The sequence below is a fragment of the Hypanus sabinus genome, chromosome 2, assembly GCF_030144855.1.
Source record: "Hypanus sabinus isolate sHypSab1 chromosome 2, sHypSab1.hap1, whole genome shotgun sequence".
Lineage (NCBI taxonomy): Eukaryota > Metazoa > Chordata > Chondrichthyes > Myliobatiformes > Dasyatidae > Hypanus > Hypanus sabinus.
In genome coordinates this window covers 130,035,668-130,060,220 of record NC_082707.1, presented here as the reverse complement: position 1 = coordinate 130,060,220, position 24,553 = coordinate 130,035,668, and the positions used below count along the sequence as shown (strand labels likewise).

The window sequence follows — 24,553 nt, the reverse complement described above, 5'->3', positions numbered from 1 at the left end:
CCTCTATTAGTTATGTCCTAGTCTTGGATCAGATCATAGTCCGTTCTAGATTTTCCATTTGTGTTATCACTGTTCACCACCAAATCTATTTTTGTCCTTTTTTGTGATTTTTAAAAACTCTTCTTAATTTTCTCACTGTATTTTTCCTTCCAGTGTTTGTACAATCACTGCCAATGTGGGTAATATCGGTTCTCGGCTTATTATTTCTGGCCTATTTGCCTTGCATCACTGCCATAAGCTATAATTGTGGTCATCATTCAATGTGCTTACCATTAACCCACAGCTCCTATTCTTGATTCTATGACAACTTTTGTTGATAAACTCTATTTTTTTTTAAACAGCTGAACATCTCCAAAACCGTTTCTAGTGGGGTACCCCAAACCTAAAAAGTTAATTGTTCCTGTTTCCAGCATTCCATTTGAATTCCACACGCCAGCCGCTAATCCCCTGCACTCCCATGATGCCCTGCTCAGACTCGGACTTGATGATGAGCAGCACATACAGCAGACATCAGTCTCTGATCTATTGTCTTCCTCCAAACCTCCCTTTCATCCACTGCCAAGGGATTTCTCATGAATACTGTGGCTCCAGCATTTCCAGTCCACTGTTCAGTTGCAAGCATGCTCCTGAGCTATTAGTCACTTCTCAATCTAGTTTGCTGCCCCAGTCCCTATTTGACAAATGTCTTTGGTATCCTGTACTTGTTTCTAGGAGGCTTAATGACACCATAGCACTTTTGAGTGAGAACTTTAACCTTTCAGCAATGTTAAGTTCCATAATTTTAGATTGCAACCACTATCCCTAGTTTAAGCATTCTAAGCAGCTGGTTAGAATGATTTTCCTATTCCCATGTACTCTAGGGTGGTTCATTGGCCAGTAGAGCTGCTACACTATTGTTCCAGCAGTCAGGATTTGATGTTGTGTTTGTATGTTCTCCCTGCTTTGACTCCCCTTTACCTCTCGCATTGTAAAATGTGTAGCTTGGTAGGTTAATTGGCTATAAGTTGTCTCTAATATTTAGGTGAGTTGTAGAATTTGGGAAGGGGATTGAACAAATAATGGAGAGAATAAAATAAATTAGGGTAGGATTAATGTAAAACCAGGTGCTTGATATCAGCGGCAGAAGTTCCAGTTTCTGTGCTGTAGTTCTTTGGCTTCCTCGAGACCCATTATTTGTTAATTAATGTGATTGTAATTTCCTTTTGCTCAAAGCTTCTTTCCTCATTTATTCAATCTTGTCATCTACCCCTTATTCTTTATTTCTCCCTTCATTCCTATCAGTCTCACCACAATCCTTATCCTTCTGTACGTGTTTACTATTTTTTTTCATTTCTGAGTTTGACTTTAAAACTGGTTTCACAGACACAACCAGACCCTCAGACTGTTTCTAGCATTTTATATTTGCATCATTTGCAGTAATTTCCAATCATGTGGGCATGTCATATGCTTTCCTTATTGGTCTCACAGATTCAGTCCTTCATAAAGCATATTTCAGACAATCCACTGACTACATCCAATCTAGCACCCAATGCAAATAATGCCCTCATTCTAGTCTCCACTGATTCTCTCTCACTATCCAACATTCTGATCACAAATCATTATCCTTTCCTTCAAGTCCCTCAATGGACTACTCCTTCCCTGTCATCCTCTCCAACCTTACATCTATGATATATTCCACACTTTTTTTCCTATTCTGATTTAACTACAGTCGTCCCTCTTTGTTCTTTCACCAGTTGCAGAGCTTTTGGATACTACACCTTATCTGAATGAAACTCTCTTAAACACTTAAATCTCTGTATTTAATTACCCTGCATCTTTAAAAAAAATCAATGATAGAATTTATCCTCTTAATGTGTCTTTGGCAATGCTTGCATTGGTTCACCTTTTGAAATCCCTTGGAACCTTTTGCAAGCATTGTGAATGCTATATTTATGCAGTATTCACAATGTGTGTGCGTGTGTGTTGTTTTAACTATCACACAGGGGATCAAATAAATGAAGTCTGACTACGCTTTAGTAGTGGTAATCAAATTGAATGGTCAATTCAAGAATCTGAGCCTTGGGTTTTAAGGGAGTGATCATGTAAAGTGAATTTCAGAAGCAATGTGTTAAGCTATAGCTCACATAAACTTCATAAACATTTAACTTTCATCAGATTTTAGTCGCTATCTGATGTCGAAACTGATTTTTTTTAACATTATGTTTTTGCTCTTCATGATGATGTTACAGAAAGCAGATGTTTTCTGCAAAGAATTGTCCTGATAAGAGATGAAAAATTCTGTTTATTGTTCCATTTTACTTTACATAAAATACATAACTTGAATGCCACATTCTACAGGATCTTCCCTTTTGCGGTTTGAACCAATGCACAAAAGAGTAGACAAATGCTGGGAGCTTTTCCTTAAGCATTCGGTGAAATGTAACAAACCATATATCAGGAATTTTCATGCAATTGTGACCACAGTCTAGAAATACTACACAGTCAATCAACCATCATTTGTCATTGTAAAACTACAAATAATGTGCTACTTGATTAAAGACTTTTTGTGTTGATAGCATTTATTCAAAACACCAGTAATCCATCGTGTTCAAGATTTTGGTGGTGTTGGACCAGCAGACTTTCTGAATTGCTGAGTGTAATTCCTGTTAATGCCTTGACCTATTTTAATACACTTTCTTTGTTACACAGTATTATAATACAACTCCATGTGTGCTCAGTAAGTTTAAGGAGAGTGCAGGGACCAAGGTCCTGCTGAGTCAAAATGGAGCCTCGGTGAGTTGGAGAAAGCACAAAAAAGGAAACCCTAGTTATCCAAAAGACAATATGGGAATCGGAGCCAATCACTCTGATCACTGAACAACCAAGTAGAGGGTTACCTCTACATCAGGAGTGTCAAACTCATTTTAGGTCACAGGCCGGATTGGGCAAAATGCTGCTTCATGCGGGCCAGATCAGTCGGGCGCGTGCGAACACAGCTTTCATTGCCTCCGTTTTTTCAGCCTGTTCTCATGTTTCTCAGTCTCTGCTATAACTACAAAGTGTTTCACTTCACAAATTCCATTTCTCATGAAGAAGACTGCTGAGCAAGCATTATTTTTATGATTGGTATTAACTTACAATCATAGGCTTCATATCACCGGGCCATTAATAATTAAAATAATAGATCGATCTAAAATGATCTCGCGGGCCGGATATAATTGTACGCTAGGCCAGATATGGCCTGCAGGCCTTGAGTTTGACATCACTGCTCTACATTAAACTTTGGCCTCTGATATAACTTGTCAGCTTTAATAATTTAAAAAATGATATTATGGGGATCTAAATGTCAGAGATATGAAAAATGGTGATGAGCAAAGGTTGAATTAATGTATGGACTACTGAGAGTTCCAGTAGTGGTGATGAATATAGCTTGGGAAGGAAACTTGTCCTTAAACAATCACTATAAAGTATTTGGACTCATTGAAAGAATGGAAGTTGCCGGCATACTTCTCATGGCTCAGTACCTGGAATATGAACCTGAAGAAGGCTAATATGTGATTGGTTAGATGCTATTTGGTGTATTGTCACAGAAGATGACTGAATTAACCTGGGTTACCCAGAACAGACAGTAGTGTGGGCTCATTCCATTCACTCATTACTGCTGAGCTGGAAAGATGGAGTGACCCTATCATGTACATTCAGGGGTAGAACCAAGGAGACTTTTAAAATACATCAAGTGAAAATAATGAGCCAGAACTTGTTGTCTGGGAGAGCTGCCCACTCCTGCTGTGTGATTTGCGTTCCAGCTACGGACTTGACTGTTCCAGATATCAGTCTGCTGCCTGAGGCTGTCTGTAACCAGAATGGCAAACCTCTTCAGGGCAGCAGGGGCTTGAGTGCCATGGCGTTGTCACGTGAGTGGAAACAGTAAAAGGAGGCAGAGCAAACTCTGCCCTTTAAACAGTTGAAATCCTGCAAAAGGGGCATCAAAGAACAAAGGGGATATTGTTCAGCCATAAAAAACAGGTTAGTGGTTACCTCGAACCTCTCTACAAATCCTTGAAGACCCATCCCTTTTTACACACACTGGTTCAAATACCTTACAGCCTCTACCTTTGGTTTGATAGCTTATGGAAGAGGTCTTGCCTTCAGGCATTTGGGTGTTGTGTTAAGTTTAACAGCCAGCTTAACCATGATTACTTTCATACTGCCATTGAATACTTCTGCGTGTTATTTCAAAATCTCATGTAGACCAGTGCTCCCACCCGTCAAGTGTACTTTGTGCCAGTTGAGTTTAAACTACTCCAACCACGAGCTCTAGATAACAACCTTTAACAATGTAGAGTGGAAGTTTCTTTCTCTGTTTGTTCATCTCCACTCTAACATGTACTACTCCCTTCGTTGGAACAACCTCATAACTGCAGGTCTTTACAGTCAACCTTGTCCCTTCTGGGGTGAGATGCGGCAGTGTCTCCTTGTAAACTGTTTCACACCAGTGAAACTGCAGGATCCATGTCCACCTGCAACCTCATCATGACCTGAGCCAAACACGGGGTCACCCATTAGCCATCTCTGTGTATTAAAATAGATAAAACATGCAAAGCTTCTTCAACCACAGAGTGAGAGTCCATCCATTCTGCCCTCAACATGCTCCACCTTGTTCACGTATTTCTTTTAAGACCATAAGTCATAGGAGCAGAATTAGGCCATCTGCCCCATTGAGTTTGCTTCGCCATTCAATCATGGCTCATCCTTTTTTCTTCTCCTCCTCAACATCAGTTCCAGGCCTTCTCCCTGTAACATGTGATACCATGTCCAATCAAGAATCTATCAACCTCTACCTTAGATAAACCCAACGACCCGGCCTCCACGGCTGCATGTGGCAACAAATCCCACAAATTCACCACCCTCTGGCTAAAGAAATTTTTCTGCATCTCTGTTTTGAAAGGCTGCCCCTCTATACTGAGCTTGTGCCCTCTTGTCCTAAATTCTACATCTAAATTCCCTTTCTACATCTACTCTGTCTAGGCCTTTCAACATTCGAAAGGTTTTAATGAGATCCCCCCTCATCCTTCTGAATTCCAGTAAGTACAGACCCAGAGCCATCAAATGTTCCTTGTATGATAACCCTTTCATTCTTGGAATCATCCTTGTGAACTTCCTCTGGACCCTCTCTAATGCCAGCACATTTAGTTTTTCCAAGAGTTTTTTTTTCGTTATTACAGTGTTTTTGGTTGATAGCGTCATTTTACTTTTACAGGTACATTCTATATGTCCCTTTTTGCCACAAGTTTGGCAACCTAAACCCTTGTAGCAGCATTCTTTTGCTGCATGCTCAGCTTTGCCACACTGGAAACACAGTAGAAACTTTATGAGGGAAGATGCACTTTAGCTGCCATCTCCATAGATGTACTAGTCTCAATCCCTTCTGTAAGGTTAGTTTGTCTACGGTAAGCAAACATTTCTGAATTGCCATACTATGCAGACCAGGTACAAGTCTATCATGTAACTCACCATTCAGTGACTGCCCAAAATCAGTGTTCAGACAATTGCTTCAGTGCCGCCACAATCTGTGAAATAGACTCACCTTCCTCTTCATTCGATTTTTGACATCTAGACATCTCAGCAGTAATCTGGTGAATAGTTTAGGTGAATAGTGGCCCTTTAAGCCTTTAACTATATCTCCATAAGGCTTAATGCCAGGCTCAGCAGGTTGCACTAGACTGCATAATAAATTAAATGTTTTTGCACCCATGTGTAGGTGCTAATTTTGTATAGGTTGTAGAGACAGTGTCTTGAGACCTGCAGACCGAGTGTGATTAGATTTGCTGTATAATTTTGAACTGTAACCTTGCGTTGATAGCGTCATTGTTCCTTAGAAGGACAGCGCCCCATAGTATCATGAAATAAATGCAGTAACTAGTTTCGAGGTCTTTGCCTATCTTGTGTTTGATTGGTACTAAATTTGCTATCACCCATCACAGTCAGTAAAGTTGGATATGAATATCATTTGAAATTGGATTTGCCAGTGCAAAATATTCAAATATTTCAGTATATGAACTACCTTTCTGTCGTTTAATCATGCAGCCCCATACTTCCAAACATTTTCAGGCACAATCACATTCCATAAAAGTTAACTACTCTTATCAGTCTCTCTCCCTCTCCCTCTCCCCCTCTCCCCCCCCCCACCCTCAGTTATTTTATTTAACCATTGTGTTCTCATTCCCTCCCCTCTGAGTCTTCACTCACCACACTTCCTGTGGCAGTTTTCGAGCAGCGTCTTCTTTTTGCTCGCCCGCATTACACAGCGGTACACCACCAGCATTGCACACCAAAGGGAGCAAAACAATAAATGTCACATGAGGACTTGCCATTTAGTCACCAGTTGTTCTGTTTGTGATACTGGGAAGCCGGTTGACAGTGAATTACACACACGAGAGACAGGGAGGTGAGGAACAAATGTGTAGCTGATTATTTTACATGTAAGTCATCCACCCAGAATGCCATTTCACAGTACATTCAGTACGTAACACACAGAGAAGCTTGACAGCAACCCATAAGGGTCAAAATATACATGAATACATAACATGTTTCTGTACGATATCTCTCTGTGAGTCTCAGTGAGGCCAAGGTTAACTTATCTATGAAGTGATGTGAGGTGGTAAGTGTATTCCAGATTCTGAGTAGCCACACTTGAGGTGTGTGTCACTTTTTGGATACAATTATTTGAGATTCCATGTTTGTGACTTCAGCATGCAGTCTCACAACCCTGTGAAATCAATCCTGTTGCGCATGAGCTGGCTTCCATTGTCTCAGCAGTCTTGCTCCAAAAACTCATCAGTACATCACAGGTTAATGGTCCCAAAGGTTCAGTGTCTGTGTCCTGAGCTTGGAAGACTGCTCTCCACTTCTGACCTTATCACCAACTGCTCGTCTTGAATTGCTAAGTGTAAGTCACCAATTGAGAGCTCAATTCTTATGAGTTTCCACAATTTTATAAGTATCTGAGCTGGTGAATGGGAACATGCATACTCGGGCATCCTATTTCTTCTCTTGAACCAACTCCATATATGATGGATCCAAATTACATGAAAGGAATGTTAGTCCTGTAAGGTGGCAATATATTCAGCAATGATGCCCGGAGCTGTGGTCTCTGTCAAAGTTATGGAGCAGACTTAGTTGTCTTTTCAGATCATAGGGAAGGTTTGGGGAACAGAGAGAAGAATTTGGGGTCAGGGTAGGATTTATGGAGAGGGATGTAGGAAAGTTAGAGGTGAGGCCAGAGTCTGGGTCCTCTCTCGATGCGTGTTTGAAAGCCAGAAATGTGGGCATGGGAAGAGGACTTGTGGTTGGGTGTTAGGCTGGCAGACAAGTGAGAAACAGGGCTGGTGGCCCCCCCAGGTCAACAAGTCATCAGTGGGTTTTGGGATTGGAGTTAAATGAGAGCAAGAGCTATGAAGACCAGTGACTCCCTAGGCACATGAATAGGAGAGACCAAAGTTCAAGGCCAAGTGTTCGGGGTCCCAGTCATCAGAGAGTTTGGAGTTCGGAGTCTTTATCCAGGATCCTCGTTCTTTGTCATCAGTGAGTTCTGGAAATACTACTGAAGATTGAACCCCAAAGGTCAAAGTTCAAAGTAAATCACTTGTACTTGTAAGTCACTGTATACAACCTTATGATTCATTTTTTGCAGGTATACTCAATAAATCCAGTAGCCATAATAGAATGAACAAATGTCTGAACCCAACAGGGAGGTCAACCAGTGTGCAAAAGAAATAATAATAATAAATAAATAATCAATAAATATCAAGAGTCCTTGAAAGTGAGTCCGTAGGTTGTGGGAACTGTTCAGTGATGGGCAAATGAAGTTACCCTAACTGGTTCAAGAGCCTGATGGATGAGGATTAATACATGTTCCTAAACCTGATGGTGTGAGTCCTGAGGCTCCTGTGCCTTCTTCCTGGTGGCAGTAGTGAGAAGAAGTCAATCAGAAGTCTGGAATTCAAGACCTGAAGTTCAAACCTTGTGAATCCACCAGAGAAGTCAAAGGCTTCTGCATCGTCTGCAAGTCATGAGTCCATTGGTGGTTGGACAGCTAGTATTGGAGTTGAAGGATTGAGAGAGAGAGAGAGAGAGAGAGAGAGTGTGTATGTGTTGATGGCTGGTGTGAGGAAGGAACTGGACTTGTTTTGCTGTTGTTCTGCTGTTTATTCTGCTGTTGCTTATGTTATTCTGCAAACATGGTGGATGTGTTGGTGCCAGAATGTGGGGCAACACTTGTGGGCTGCCCCCACTGTAATCTTAGCGTTTGTTAACACAAACAACACATTGCACTGTATGTTTCAATGTACATGTGAAAAATAAATGAATCTGAACTTGAATGTAGAGTATTGTGTGACAATGATTATACTTCACGCAGTTGAAGTTGTATCATCTTGACTGGTATATGATGGACATTTAGTTGTGTTGCTGGGATGTGTTCAACTTCATTCCCAAGGTCAATGAAACACTATCAACTTTCATTGCTGTCTCATCTCATTTGTAACTGCTAAATTGCAGATGCAATCCTCTACTTCTTACTTACTCTGTGATGTTGTCTTCAATAAAGAGTAGAGCCATGAGCATTGTAGTTTGCATGTAACCTGATAGGTGAAATTGATCTGGTGAGAATGGAAATGAGTTGAAGGCAAAGCACTGAGAGCTAGTGGGAATGAAGGAATCTGATAGGAGATGCAAGTGAACCGCGGGAGAAAGGGAAGGAGGTGGGGACCTAGGGGGAGGTGATAGGCTGATGAGAAGAGGTAAGAGACCAGAGTGGGGAATAGAAGAAAAGGGGAGGGGGAGGGAACTTTTTTTAACTAGAAGGAGAAATTGATATTCAAGCCTTCAGGTTGGAGGCTACTCACGGAATATAAGGTGTTGCTCCTCTACTCTAAGGGTCCTCCACATGTAGGCACAAGAGGAGGCCATGGACTGACATTTCGGAGTGGGAGTGGAAATTGGAATTAAAGTGTTTGGCCACTGGGTCTAGGTTGATGCACAGAGCAGTACATGAAATTGTATGGATGAATTAACGGAGTGGTATGAGCCAGTGCATTGATTTCTTCGGTAGTTTCTGGTTTACAGTTCAGTTTCTTATTTGTATACATGAATATTCTCTTACAGAGGTATAACAGGTCTTATCAAAAACAACTTAATTTTCTTTCCATGAACAAACATGGACTGATCTTTAAGCTCTGTATTCAGCTTTACGAAATCCATTACAAAGAAGATAATATCGACAAACCTTCCCAAAGGGATGATACAACGGGTTGATGCTCTGGTGCTGAACAGGTCGCTTTCTGAACTCTCAGGCAGTATGACTGATTCGGCTACCACACAAAAATGTTAGCGCTGCCTTGTTTCATTTACAATTAACGTGACAGCAAGAAATGCCATATTTCTCTGAGAAAAGCAAAAGAAGCAAAATATTGGTAAACCCGAGAGATTCTGCAGATGCTGATGCTGGAAATCTAGTGTAGCACACATAAAATGCTGGAGGAAGCTGAGTTACTTCCTGGTTTTATTCTGATAAATAAAATATGAATTAGAGAAATATACATGCAAATCCATAACTGCAGACATTTCAGAATTCTACAACCAGAGAGGAAAAAAAAGTAATTTTCCAAGCTTTGCAGAGAAAACAACTTAGAGAATATTCTTTAGCCAAAGGATGGTGAATTTGTGGAATTTGTTGCCACATGCAGCTGTGGAGGCCAGGTCGTTGCGTGTATTTAAGGCAGAGATTGATAGGTTCTTGATTGGACATGACATCAAAGGTTACAGGGAGAAGGCCAGGAACTGGGTTTGAGGAAGAGATAGATAAAAAGGATCCACCATGATTGACTGGCAGAGCAGACTCAGTGGGCCTCATGGCCTAATTCTGCTCCTATGTCTTATGGAGAACATTTGTAAAATATAGGACTGATTTTTTAAAAACCAAACTCAGTGAACATGGCATCGTTGATGTTCATTAAAGCTACTAATTGCACTTTCTTTCATTTGGCTTCCTGTAGGAATTCTATTCCTTTCATCCAGTTACTGTCTCTCTATTTCATTAAACACCTTGCTCTGCAGTGCTTCAAATATTTATTCTCTTTTCCTCATCACTTTACCAGGCCTTTAACCACATCCAACCCCATTCTGGCACTTCTTCCCTTGCCCCTTCACATCCCCTGATCCTCACTTTCCAACACACCAGCCTGCAACACATGACTTTTCACCTCCATACAACACAGGCAAGAGCCCTCAACGCTACTTTAAAGTGAAACTTAAATACACATAGTGTCAAATATCGTACCTTGGCCCAAATATTTTGATAGAATGCTAGTAATTCATTTGAAAGGTTTACCAACCCAGTATAAGTTTTAAATTTTTATGCTTTTGTATAACATTCAAAGTAAATTTATTATCGAAGTACTTGTATGTCACCATATACAACCCTGAAATTCATTTTCTTGTGAGCATTCACCCTAAGTACAAGAAACACAATAGAAACAATGAAAGACTGCACCCAACAGGATGGACAAACAACCAATGTGCAAAAGCTAACAAACCATGTAAATACAGATAGAAAAAAAAGGGAAACAATAATTAAACAAATAAGCAAGCAGTAACTATCAAGAACATGAGATGAATTATGCTTGAAAATGGGTCCATAGGTTGTGGGAACAGTTTAGCAATGGTGTGAGTGAAGTTATCCCTTTGGGTTCAAGAGCCTGGTAGTTGAGGAGTAATAGCTGTTCCTGAACCTGGTGCTGTGAGTCCTGAGGCTCTTTACCTTCTTCCTGATAGCAGCAGCAAAAAGAGAATATGGCCTGGGTAACGAGGGTCCTTGATGATAGATGCTTCTTTCCTGCAACAATGCTCAGAGTAGATGTGCTCATTGGTGGGGAGGACTTTACCTGTGACAGACTGTGCCATATCCACTAATTTTTGTAGGCTTTTCAAGTGATGCAACCAGTCAATGTAATCTCCACCGCACATCTATAGAAGTTTGTCAAAGTTTTAGATCACATGCCGAATCATTTCAAGCTTCTAACACTGTAGAGGCACTGCCAAGCTTTCTTCATAATGGTATGTGATTTGTAATGCTGATTTGTCAACACCTTTGATTTGGCCTACAACAGTAGTGTCATTAGCGAACGTAAATATGGCATTGGACTGTGCTTAGCCTCACAGTCGTAAGTGCAAAGCAAGTAGAGCAAGGGACTAAGGACACAGTCTTATGATGCACCTTTGCTGATAGAGATTGAGGAGGAGATATTGTTGCCAATCCGAACTGACTTCCAAAATCCAGTTGCCCACCCCTGCATTGAGGCCTCAGTCTTACAGCTAATTGATTAGTTTTGAGGAGATGATAGCATTGAATGCTGAGCTGTAGTCAATGAAGGACATCCTAATGTATGTGTCTTCACTGTCCAGGTGTTTCAGAGTTGAGTGAAGAGCCAACAAAATGGCATCAGCTGTGGACCTGTTGTGACAGTAGGCAAACTGATGGTCACTGTCAGCTGGCTTCTTTACGAAGCCAATGATTCAAGTGAACCTCTGAAGCTTCTCAACCATTGCTTTCAGAAATGCACCCTCTGAACTTGCACTTGCATCAAATCCAATTGGATGAAACGGTTGTGAGCAAGATTTCAAGTAAAGTTGAACCAAGCATCCCTGTGGGCCATACCAATCATATTGGAGTTAGCATCTAACTAGGGGATTAATCAAGGAAGAGTGGACATAGCGATAAGTGGGCATAGTCCCATGGAAATTCCAGACCGTGGGATTTGCTTCTTGTAATGTACTCTCCTGTACATTGGGAAGTTCAAGTGCAGCCTGACTGGTCTGTTCACTTTCATTCAGTTGAAAAATTGACTTTGTGCTTCTGACAACTGGGCTCTTCAGTTCCCTGGTCCATTATCTCTGCATCATGGTCCTCCTATTCTAATGAAACTGAAAGAAAGCTTCAGAAAAAACATTACGCTCTTCCCTCCACCTTTTCAAATGAGCACTCTATGAGCTCAACATTGAGTTGACAATTTCTGCTCTCAACGCATGCTTCAAGACTCTCGCAGAGCAAAAGTTTGGGATCAATCTGGTCTGTACACTCACACCTCCTCTCCATCCTTTCTTTTTCATTGCCATGTCAGAATTTTCCTTTGAGTTCATGTGTCATCTTTTTCTATGTCAAATCATCCCTGGTAGTCGCCCTAACATAGGCACACCATGGTGTCCTTATCACCACTGCACCCACTGATCACACCCACCCTGCCCCTGTAAGTGAAAAATCTTACATATCTAAAACTATGTAGTTCTGATGAAAGATAGTTGACCCGAAATGACACCTTTGGCAGGCTGCCCAAAAACCCCATTCATGAAAATTGCAGAAGAAAATATTTCAAAGCTAATCAAACCACACTGTCCAATTTAGCCATGTATCAAAGCTGTGAAACACTGACAAAAATGCTGTAGAACAATTCTCTTTTTTTTAATTTAGAATACTACAACACAAAGAAACCACATCAACGCACACAATCTATGGAAAAAAGTACAGTCGACATTTCAGGCCATGGTCTCAAAATCATCAGCTGTACATTTTTCCATAGATGCTGCCTGGCCTGCTGTGTACCTCCAGCATTTTGTGTGTGTTGCTTGGATCTCTTGTTTGTGATAGTACCACATAATTGAATCCCACATGACCATTCTCTGCTCTTAATAAGTGAAAAACTGTCTGAACAATGTCGGGCCTAGTACATATTTTTCATGTGGATCGCTGTTCCACTGCTGCAAATTTTGCACTGTTGAGAACCAGCAGTAAACAGCTTCCAGCATGTTTTGTGCATACATACAAATAACCCCAAGTCATACTGCTACCTGTACTCATTGCAGTTTGCCTACTGTCACATCAGGTCTACAGCGGACACAGTCTTACTGACTCTCCACTCTGCTTTGGAGCACCTAGTCAACAGCAAAACTTCCATCTGGCCATATGTTAATAGATTACAGTTCTGCATTCAATAACGTTATTCCCTCAGTATTAATCACCAAGTTTCTAAACCTGGAATTCTGCACTTCTCTCTGCAAACTGGATCTTTGACTTCCTTACGGGAAGACTATAGTCAATACAGATTGTTAACCACATTTCCTGCTCATCAACACAGCAGACTTCTGTTCTACTCACTCTATGTTCATGACTCCGTGGCTGAAGGCAACTCACAGGCCATATATAAATATGCAGATGACACTGCCATTGTTGTTGAAATTTCAGAGGTGATGAAGCATATAGGAGTGAGATAGTTCAGTTGAGTAGTTGCACTCAACATGAACAAAACCAAGAAATTGATTGTGGACTTCAGGAAAGGGGAAGTAGGGAGAACACACACCAGTCCTCATTGATGGCTTGGTGGTGAGAAGGTTGAGCAGCTTTAAGTTCCTGGGTATCAACATCTCTGAGGACCCATTCTGGGCTCAGCACATTGATGCAATCACAAAGAAGATACGGCAGCAGCTCCACTTCATTACAAGTTTGAGGGCATTTGGTATGTCACCAAAGACTTGTAAATTTCTATAGGTGTACAGTGGAGAGCATTCTGACTGGTTGCATCATCATCTGATGTGGAGGCACCAACGCAGAGAACTGGGAAAAGCAGCAGAGTTGTAGACTCAGCCATCTCCATCACAAGCATAACCCTCCACATGGCCAAGGATGCCTTAAAGAGACAGTTTCTCAAGAAGGTAGCATCCATCATTTAGGGACTCTCTCCACCGGGACATGGCCTCCTCTCATTACTACTATCAGAGAGGAGTTACAGGAGCCTGAGGACCCACACTCAACGTTTTGGGAAACAGCTTCTTCCCTTTCTTTCATCAAATTTCTGAGCAGTCCATGAACTCATGAAACTTACCTCGTTATTTTGTTTTGCAATATTTATTTTGTAATTTATATTAACCCTGTCTTTGCATTGTACAGTTGTTGCGAAACAGTGCATTTCATATAACATAAGACAGTGATAATAAACCTGCTTCTGATTGAACCCTATTCAACCTCTTTAACTCTGTCCTGTGCAGACCCCGTTTTTCCAGCCTTCGACGGCTTGGGCTGTTTGGCAAGAGGTCAGATTCGGGCACACGGTGATCACTGGCGAGAAGATGACTGTACTTTCTGTCAGTGCGTCAATGGGGAACATCACTGCGTGGCTATGGCTTGTAAGCAGACGTGTCAGAATCCAATCAAGATACCGGGGGAGTGCTGCCCTTTCTGTGAAGGTAAGACTGAAAGGTGGGCAATTTGCAATCTTTGTGAAATGTGTTTTCCTCTCCCACTTCTCTGATAATTAGCAATATTATGTCATAAAGGTGACTGAGCAGCCATTCACATTAATGTAACCAGAAAAGCAGCAAGCCAGGATGCAAAGCAACCTTTACCATGCTGTTAAATGTTTGGAAGTGGTGAAACACTGATTGGAATATACCATTAAACTAGGTAATGTAATAATACAAGTCCATTGCACAGAATGAGGCCATGGAATTCACCTTGCTTCTGACAATTGAGAAAACGAGTTCAAGTTCTACTCACTTCTCCAATCCCGCCTGTTAGCCCTGCAGGTTATGTCTTTTAAACTGCTTCTCAGAGTAGTTCTTAAATGCTATGAGGGTCGCAGCCTTCTCCAAACTATCATGCAATGCCTTTAACATCATTTGTTGATCAGTTGTACTTCTGATGTGCAAGTCCAGAACCCAGTTGCAGAGGGAGGTTTACAGGGGCCCAGGTTTAGAGGCTTGGTGATTAATATTGAAGGGATGATGTTAGTGCATGCTGAGCTGCAGTTGACAAACAGAGGCCTGGCATATGTTTTGCTGTTGTCTAGGTGCTCCAAACCAAAGCAGTGCGGAGAGCCAGTGGAATTACATCTGCTGTAGACCTATAGTGGTGGTAGGCAAATTGCAGCAGAGTGCTCCTGAAACTAACACTAGCCAATCCTAGATTTGCTCCATGTTTTTATTGGTTCCAGATATAGAATGCAATTGATCAGGTTTAAGGTGTATTTATCAATTAGGTTTGGCTCCTGTTTCAATCGAGATTCTCAGCTGAGGTGGGTGACATTCCAAAAAGGGTTTACTGTAAAAGTACTCGGAATTCTTATCTGAGTAAATTGCCCTAAGAGTAACTTTGTGTTCCATTTATCTTCTCTATGTATAAAATCGAGTGTGGTCAAGTTAGCGAATGTACTCAACAGTGAAGAAAAACTGAATGGAGATATTTTTGTTTTAAAGATTACATTCACTGATTTGTGGATTTTAAAAAAGCTCAAGGCCTTAAGAAAGCATAACATTCTATTATCATGAATGTTGTTCTTAGCGAGATGAATGAACTTCAATAATATTTAGTGAATTATTATCAAGACATAAAGAAGATATTGCATCTTCATCTAAATGAAAATTATGCCCAGGGTAGTAATATTTCATAACTTTGAATAAATATCGACTCAAGTGAAAACACTACACTTTTCTTTTAAAAACAATGGAGCAGATTAATTGACCATAAAGGCTAAATGAGTTATTCCATTCTGCACACATCACCGTGACAAGATGCCTTATAGGATACATTTTGTTCCCGGATAACTGATTTTCAATTCATTAGCGAAGAATGTAAAAGTGAGGAAGATTTTTAATGGTGGATACTGCACATGTTTTTCCATAGTTGTAGTAGCTATGTCAGATCTTGCTGTATCAGTCTTCCACCCAGAATTTCTGCCTATGATATGTACAGGACACCCATCTGTGAGTGAGCTAAATGCACAAAGATGATTCTGCAAGTAGCAAAGTTCATTTATCAGCTAGACCTCGAGTGGTCTGTGAAAACCCAGCCCCAGTTACTCTCAGTACAGATGTGTAAATCTGGGGCTTCCATGCAAGCTGAATACTAATGGTTCTCTTTGGGATTGCTGACCACAATTGAGAGGATTCAACCAAGTGCATCAGAGATAATATTTTGGTGGTAATCTAATGTGCTGATCTAAACTCGTGTGAACTACAATACGTGTACAGTAAGATCTTACGGAGGTTGTAGATCTCTTTGGGAAGAGCCATGTTTGCCATCTTCTCAATCCATCAAAAATTATTCCTCAGACATAAAACTGAACTTCCACAGGAGAATGGGCTGTGTTTGGAAACTGATTTTCTACGGGCAAAACTACTGATTGTCTTGAAGCAGAAGAAGCACAAGGTACAACAGAGAAATGCCTGACTGTGAGGTTTATATTTCTGTGTGATGAGGGGTAAAATTCTACATAAAACCATATTGCCGCTCAACAGTTCAGGCAGCTTCTGCAGAAAGAGAAGCCAAGTTGAGAGCCTTCATTGTATTCCACAAAAAAAAACATAGGTTGCATTGTTCCTGTTGTACTGGTACTTAATTATCCCTCAAAGAACGTCACTGAAGTTGACTGTCTGGTCATTATCACATTGCTTTACAAGGCACATTAGCAATGCATTTCCTACATGAAGTCATTTAGTCCATTATACTGGAATAGTGCAACTTAGAGCCATTCAAATGAAATACACTAATCCATTCTCTCCATAAACTGTGCTTTCTTGCTGCATTTGAAATGTTTATGCCAATATTGCTACCTCGACCATTCCCTGTGGAAAAATATCCAGTATTCCAATTTTTTTTTTCATAATATATCTTTTCTTGCACATCTTCTCATGTCAATTTTAAGTTGATGACCCTTTTCACTAGAATGTTACTCAAAACCAGTGACCCTTTCTGCTTGCTCCATTGGAATCTTCAATTTTATTTAAAATCCCCACTTGACCTTCACTGTTCCGGCAGAAATAGCTACAGTATCATTTCTCTCATGACAAGTGTTCCTATTCCTAGCCTGTTTTCAGTGACTAATTGCTCACAGATCTTGTTCATTGTATGCAGTTTTTAGCTGAAGAACTGTTTAGATCTTGTGCTTACTGGTTGATGTTTGTTATTTAGAATTAATTCCTTCTGTGCTTGTGGAATTTGGTAAAACAAGATATGCTACTAGCTTTTGTTAACCAGGGAAGTAAGGCACTGTTGCATTTATATAAATACCTTAAATAATATGAAGAAAGTGCAACAATTGTGCACTCAAGTGTAATTACTGTTACAATGTAGGAAATGTGCAACCAATTTGTACATTGGGGCATTCAAACAGTACTGTGATAATGAACAGATGGATTCTTCTAGTGATATTTGAGACTCAATTTTTTAACAAAACAACAGGGATAATGCAAATAAATTTCATTGAAACAATATTCTTGAATTTGATGTAGGCACTTTAACTTGTGTTGTAAACTGTTTCACTTTCCAGAGATTCTGTTCAGTGTTCCTGCAATCTTTTGCTTTAATTTCTGATTTTCAAGATTTCAAGGTTTTATCTTACCATTTTCTATGGACTCTTGCATCCCTTCCAAGGGGAGATGGGTATCTCAGTTTGAAATCTGATTCAAAGCAAAGTGCCTCCTGCAATGCAGAACTTCCTTAGTTGTGTGTTGGAGTGTCAGCTAAGATTATTGTGATCAAATCTCCAGATTTACTTCATCAGAGGCGAGAATACTCCCAAAATGAGCTACAACTAACATCTTTAATGCAGCCGACAGGAAAGGGAGGAAGTGTAGCGTTAATGCATTTTCCGCAGTATCCAATTCAATGTTTTTTGAATTAGCTAACAGACCATGCAGCAGATAGATTATTGTCTTTGTAATGTGCAGATTTGGGCCAAAATAAATTATCCATTGTCAACACTGATGATACAGAAAGAGTAAAAACAAAAGTTGTCTGTTTTTCAGATGAAATCATAACTACAATTCAATTTATTTTTTAAAACTGCGTAAGCTGGCTATCTGAAGCAAAATCAGAAAATCTGAAATACCTAGAAGGTCGAGGGTCATCAGTAGGAATAGAAAGAAAATTGACATTTCATATTGGAGACCTTTTGTCAGAACTGAAAAGGTGACAAAAGAAGCTTGTTCTCTTCCTACAGTTTTCAGCTGGACCTTCTGATTTTATCATAATTACTATTAATTCTTAAAGTTACCCGAGAAATATTTGTGTTTTTTCCTATGGAGTTTTATTTTCTGACCTTTAAAGGTTATATAGTATCTACTAACTGTTGCAGAATTGTTGTAGAGCTAATAACAAGACCACTTGACCTGCTGAGCAAGTGCTGAAGTTTTGAAGAATAGCAGAGAATAGCATGGTTCCCATATCCTTTGTTTCCCTGTTTATCAATTCTCTCTTAAGGACTGCTATTGAAGATGAGTCCACATGAAGTCCATGCTTCAATATAAAAATCAAATGCTGTTTCTCCTGAATACTGGATGGTACATAAAGTTATCTTTAGGAATCTAGATTTAAAAGCAGCAAAGGGAATGAGTGAATGTCCTTGTCCCTGCTTGTTATTCACTGTCTTTTCTTTATTGATTCACAGAATGGATCTAAGTGAAATTAGTTAGATGGGTTTTCTCTACACTGAAAAATGGCCTTGGTTTAAATTGTCGGTATTATTTTAAGAAGTCACTAAAGGATGCCTCTTGCAAGAAGCAGCTTATTGCCATGGGGAGTTACTGTATGGGTTTGAAAACGGTGATTATGAGATTGATGCTGATTCTGAATTGCAAAGTATTTTTCTGTCTCCTGGCAGTGACAGAGTTACGCCAGATTAGTGATCACAACTCTCATCCTCCCGAGAAAATGTTTTTAAAATGCTGAAATATTCTCAAAATCATTCTGGTAACAATGTTTCTACCAGAAGATTAAAAGTATAGTAACTTAAATGTATTTTTGTAATCCCAAAAAGAAGTTCTGAATCATTGAGCATAGAGCATCCTAATTTCACATATGTTGTTGCATCTTAATTTTGAGCAATGATAGTTATTGAATGGTGTAACACCATATTGGTTTCTTTGAAGTTTACAGGAGAAGATTCTCAGACAATAATATGCATACTGTTTGGGGTACAAGTGCAAATCTCTATCTGAGCTTCAGAGCTTCTTGTGCAGTTGGCTCATTAAGTGTCAGAAGGTGCCAAGTGATATTAGTTGCAGTCATGGTTAGACTCTGCCAATGGAAGTGACATTCTGTTGACTGATACCCTGAGTTCCATTAGAGCATGTGGTTAGTTGACAGAAACATGAGGTATTTATTTTAGGGAATTGCTGTTAATGGGAGAAGCTCTATCGATGTAGATAATGGAAGTAGAATTTCCATCTGGCACTCATATTTTGCCATGATGCATCTGATGTAGGTAGTTCATAAAGTCTCAAGTAATTTTTTGGTCTGTCTTGCATACTATTGAAAATTACCATTCTTCTTCCTGGGACTTTTCTGTCACTACCTCCTTGCTATTTTCAATTGAGGAAGCAAAACAAGATTTGAGTTTACTCTTTAGCAACCATCCCTCCTATTCTTTAGTCAGTATGTGGAGGATGTAACTGATCCACTGCAGTTCCTTCTTCCCTTCTCCCGAAAGCTAAGCAACTCCAGCCAGATATGCTCTCCTAATATTACCGACATGTGCCAGATTGATGTCTACAATTTGCTGATTTGAAATTTCATACACATAATCAAATTTGACAGGTTTTTATATTGCTTCCAAGGAAATTTATAATTGCTCAAGCTACTGAAGTAATAATACAACAGATAGCTATTAGGCAAAAGCTGTCCGTCCTTCTTGGTATTGTTGTGGTTACTGTGTTGTTTTTTTATGAATATTCTAAAGATGAAGGTCCAGAAGTTCTTCAATATGTAACAACTGTGATTTTTGTCTTTTCAAAAATGAATAGATAATATATCACTCAAAGGTTAGAAATTCTATAATATTTAAGTGTCTCTGCCCTCATTATGTGCCTAGGCTTGGAGCCTGCTCTGGATTATCCAAGTGTAATCTACTCTGCTGGATAATCCAGTTAGTGAAAATCAAAAGAAGTGCAGATGCTGGAAAACCTCAGCAGGTCTCAGGCAGCATCTGTGGAAAGAGGAACAGTCAACGTTTCTGGTCCAGCACCCATCATCAGAACTAAGAAAGAGATCAGCAAAGAGCTTATTGGTAAAGAGCAGTGTGTGGGATATAATTCTGGAACGTTTCTAAGCCTGCTCTTGTAGTCAAGATTCACACCATTCACAAGTCACATATAAATGGTAGAAAGTAGCAGGAGTGACAATGTGTGCATTTAGATCCTGAGTGATGTCACTTAAACCCACCCAGCAGCTTTCACACATCAGCACAAAAAGCACAAAACAATCTGACAGGCAATTGCCTCTTAAGTCATGGAGTGATAAATGATTAATCGTGTATTTTCCCCCAAGATATACTGCACTTTGAACAATTTTGCTCCACTACCCACAGAATATCAATAGAATGATATTACTTCCTCAGAGCAGTTCAAAGTATTACATATTGCACAGAAAGGTACTGTTTTATCTCCTCCACCTGGTTCCTGTATTTAACTTCTACAAATAGTACAGTTTAAATTATAGTGAGAGCTACTTAGTTTCACTGAGGTTAGCTATTGAATGGAAACAGCAGCCAAGCCAAAAGCCAATAGACAATAGACAGTAGGTGCGGGAATAGGCCATTCAGCCCTTCTAGCCAGCACCACTATTCACTGTGATCATGGCTGATCATACACAATCAGTACCCCGTTCCTGCCCTCTCCCCATATCCCTTGACCCCGCTATCTATAAGAGCTCTATCTAACTCTCTCTTCAATGCATCCAGAGACTTGGCCTCCACTGCCTTCTGGGGCAGAGCATTCTACACGTCCACCACACTCTGGGTGAAAAAGTTCCACATCTCTGTTCTAAATGGCCTACCCCTTATTCTTAAACTGTGGCCTCTAGTTCTGAACTCACCCATCAGCGGGAACATGCTTCCTGCCTCCAGTGTGTCCAATCCCTTAATAATCTTATATGTTTCAATCAGATCCCCTCTTATCCTAAATTCCAGTGTATACAAGCCCAGTCGCTCCAATCTTTCAACATATGACAGTCCCGCCATTCTAGGAATTAACCTCGTGAACCTACGCTGCACTCCCTCAATAGCAAGAATGTCCTTCCTCAAATTTCGAGAACAAAACTGCACACAATACTCCAGGTGAGGTCTCACCAGGGCCCTGTACAGCTGCAGAAGGACGTCTTTACTCCTATACTCAATTCCTCTTATTATAAAAGCCAGCATGCCATTAGCTTTCTTCACTGCCTGCTGTACCTGCATGCTTGCTTTCATTGACTGATGTACAAGAACACCTAGATCTCATTGTACTTCCCCTTTTCCCAACTTGACTCCATTTAGATAGTAATCTGCCTTCCTGTTCTTACCACCAAAGTGGATAACCTCACGTTTATCCACATTAACTTCAGTTACTGCAGATGAGGCAATGAACAAATAACTCATAAGCTCAACACTTGCTCATTCACCATGCCTTCAAAGCAGTTCAGTAGGTTGAATTATCTTTTTCAAGTTGTTCTAGATATGAGAAGCAGATATTCAGAAGAGATCATTTAATTCAGAGACTGCATGGAAACTGTAATTCCCTGACCTACAGCAGTCCCTTCCTAAGTTCTGTTGCCAAGTATATGAACTCTATTTTGAACTCCTGCCGTCATTGCCAGCTCTCCTATTTTTCAAGCCTGGTTCTACAAAGGGAATGTCATTGGTTATTTCTCCATACTGTGCTTCACACCAGTTCAGACCAACTGAAGAGAATTAATTAAGCATTAAATTGATTACATGTTGTTTAATCAGATGGCTAATAAAAATTAGTCTGGTTTATTGGAGTATAAATCTCTAAGCATACAGTGAAACACAAGTATTTTAACCTTCACGTTATATTTGACATACTGGATTTTGTGGTGTTGAGCCAGGTACTATCATTATTAAAATCACATACTTTTCTTCATAAAAAGTTAGTCCTATTGAGTAAAATGTAAATATTTTACTGGCCTCATACGATTCATTCAAATGATGTTCACTTCAACAATATCATACCTAAATGGGAAAATTTAATTTGCTTTGTTTTGGAATGGCACTTAGCAATAGACTCTGAAATGCACCCTATTATTTTTCACTAGGTTACTTAAACCTGTTCTAGAGCAGGTAAACATCATTCCATTTTGAATATTATTTGGTTTTGTAAGTATTTCTTGTCTTTTATTCTGTCTCTAGTTTTGTAATTTTTGTCTCCTGTAGTTTTTTTTGCCTTTTCCTGTTTCTTGGAACTCAATTTTCCTTGGGGTCTCTTCCAGGAAAATGATATCACCTCGTTATCATCCTATCCTTTCTTCAGTCCTGTGTTAATGCTTGCTTTGCCTATTGGAAATAACCTGCTGCCTTCCTGGTCACATGTTAACTTGCTCTGTAATATTCCAAAATAATTTTGTTAATCTGCCTATTCTGTACATTGCAACACCTTCCAGCACTTTAAAGTACAGTATATTTATTCTTTGCTGCATTTTTCCCAGCATTTTGTCTTCAGTTCACTCAATGTTCTGCATTTCCCTCAGTTATCAATTAAGTTTCTGTAAGTTTTAAGTAATTTGTCCTTTTCAAATTCAGAATTTTTATTATTTTATCTTTTCTCTTTTTTGTTTTAAGGTTCATCCTAAACCTTAACAGCAAACAGACTGAATAAACTTTCAATTTCATTTATCAAATCTTAAACTGAATTAGATTGCTTTAATTTCCCATTGGAAAGTTAATTCTGAACAAGAAATCAAGAAAAGCTCTTGTAGAAAGAGTACAGAGGGGAAGCTGGTTAGGAAGTTCCTGAAGGTGTAGAGAAGGATGTTGAGGCATTGGAGAGGGTATAGAAGAGGTTTACCAGGATGATGTCTAGTTTAGAGGGCCTGTTCTATCATGACAGGCTGGACAAACTTGGGTTTTTTTCTTTGGAGCGGCGGATGCTGATGGGAGATCTGATCGAGGTTGATAAGATTTTGAGAGACGTAGATAGGGTAGCCAGGGATTATCTGTTTCCCAGAGTAGAAATATCTAATACCGGAGGACATGCATTGAAGGTGAGGGGGGGAGGTTCAAAGGGGATGTGAGTGGAAAGTTTTTTTACTCAGAGTGGTGGATGCCTGGAATGCGCTGCCTGGTGTAGTGGTAGAGACAAATACATTAGAGGCTTTTAAGAGATGTTTAGATGGGCACATGAATATGTGGAAATGGAGGGACATGGGCACTGTGTAAGTAGGAGGAATTAGTTTTTATGTGTTTTTGATTTACTCTATCTAGTTTGGCACAACATTATGGACCAAATGACCTATCCCTGTGCTGTACTGTTCTACGTTCTAATCATCCAAACTCATCAGCAATAATAGATGATCCTTACTGGAACATCCTCAAAACTAGACTTTTGCTTATTCCCTGCTGCAATTTCTGTACTCGTGTTCTGTTCCTTCTGCAGTCGCAACAATAACTCTATCATCTTCAAAGGCACTGGTGGAATTGGGGGATACGGACTATGTAAATTGAGCAGCAACATGGTGTAGCTAGTGGAACTGCTGCTGTACATTTGGGCTTAATCCCCAACATCCATTGCTGTTTGTGTGGATTTTGCACATTCTCCCTTTACTGTATGGGTTTTCTCCCACAGTCCAAAAATGCAGGGGTTGGTAGCTTTATCAGCCATGGTAAATTGCCATCATGTAAAGGTAAATGGTAGAATTTTGGGTTGGAGGAAATAATGGGAAAGTAGTTTAGCATAGAATTGATTCACAAATGGCTTGGACTTGGTGGGCTGAAGGGCCTATTTAAATTCTGTATCTCCCTATGACTCTGTGATTGTATGAACAGGATAATGGAAATTAAATATTGGAAATCTGCAAAGTAAAAAAACTCTGACCCCTCAGTGTCATCAGAACTGAGGCAGAGCTGAACTATTCCCTGGCTTTAGCTCATAGCGATACCCCTGTCCAGCAATATTTGTGGAAGTAAAGCATTCCTGAGGTAGAGTTCAAATGTGGTTGTGCGGGGGGTGGAGTAGTGTATACAGAGTTAGGATCCAAATTGATAGTGACTATTAGCAGAGAACAATAAATACAGCTGAGGCCACAAAATGTACGCAAGGAATGTGAGAAACAAGTGTTGCAAATGATTGCTTTTAAAGCCTACTTAAAGCCTACTGTAGAAGCCAGGAAAGTAGAAGAGTGGCCATCAGGCCACACGAACAGCAAATCCAAAAGCCAAGCCATGATGAAGCACAAGGAACATAACGTATGGATTAAGTTTGGTAACATGCCAAGAAGCTGGTATAAGTCTTCCTCAGAAGTTGATCGCTGCTTTTGAAAACAATGAAATCATGGAATTTCATCTATAGACAGCTCCGCCTCTTTTCTCAAAGCTCTGTAAGATCTTGCACTGGGGAAACTTTTGGTCAGCTGTTCGTGTTTCCCTTTTGGTGGCTTTTTGCTTGATCGCATCCTCCTGAAGCATATTAGGACATGCATAATGCCATGTGAATTGAACTTTTTGTTACTCTTGTTAATGCTCCTTTGTCCTTACTGCTC

General features: G+C 40.0%; 1 protein-coding gene across 2 annotated transcripts in view; it reads left to right on the top strand.

Moving 5' to 3' along the window:
• The window catches only part of LOC132383848 (cysteine-rich motor neuron 1 protein-like), a 224,707-nt gene that overhangs the window by 164,574 nt on the left and 35,580 nt on the right, over positions 1 to 24,553 (top strand). For both annotated transcript variants that reach the window (XM_059955055.1, XM_059955049.1), the window contains one exon: positions 14,077 to 14,274. In XM_059955055.1, coding sequence (XP_059811038.1) covers positions 14,077 to 14,274 — 198 coding nt within the window. The remainder of the gene's footprint in view (positions 1 to 14,076; positions 14,275 to 24,553) is intronic.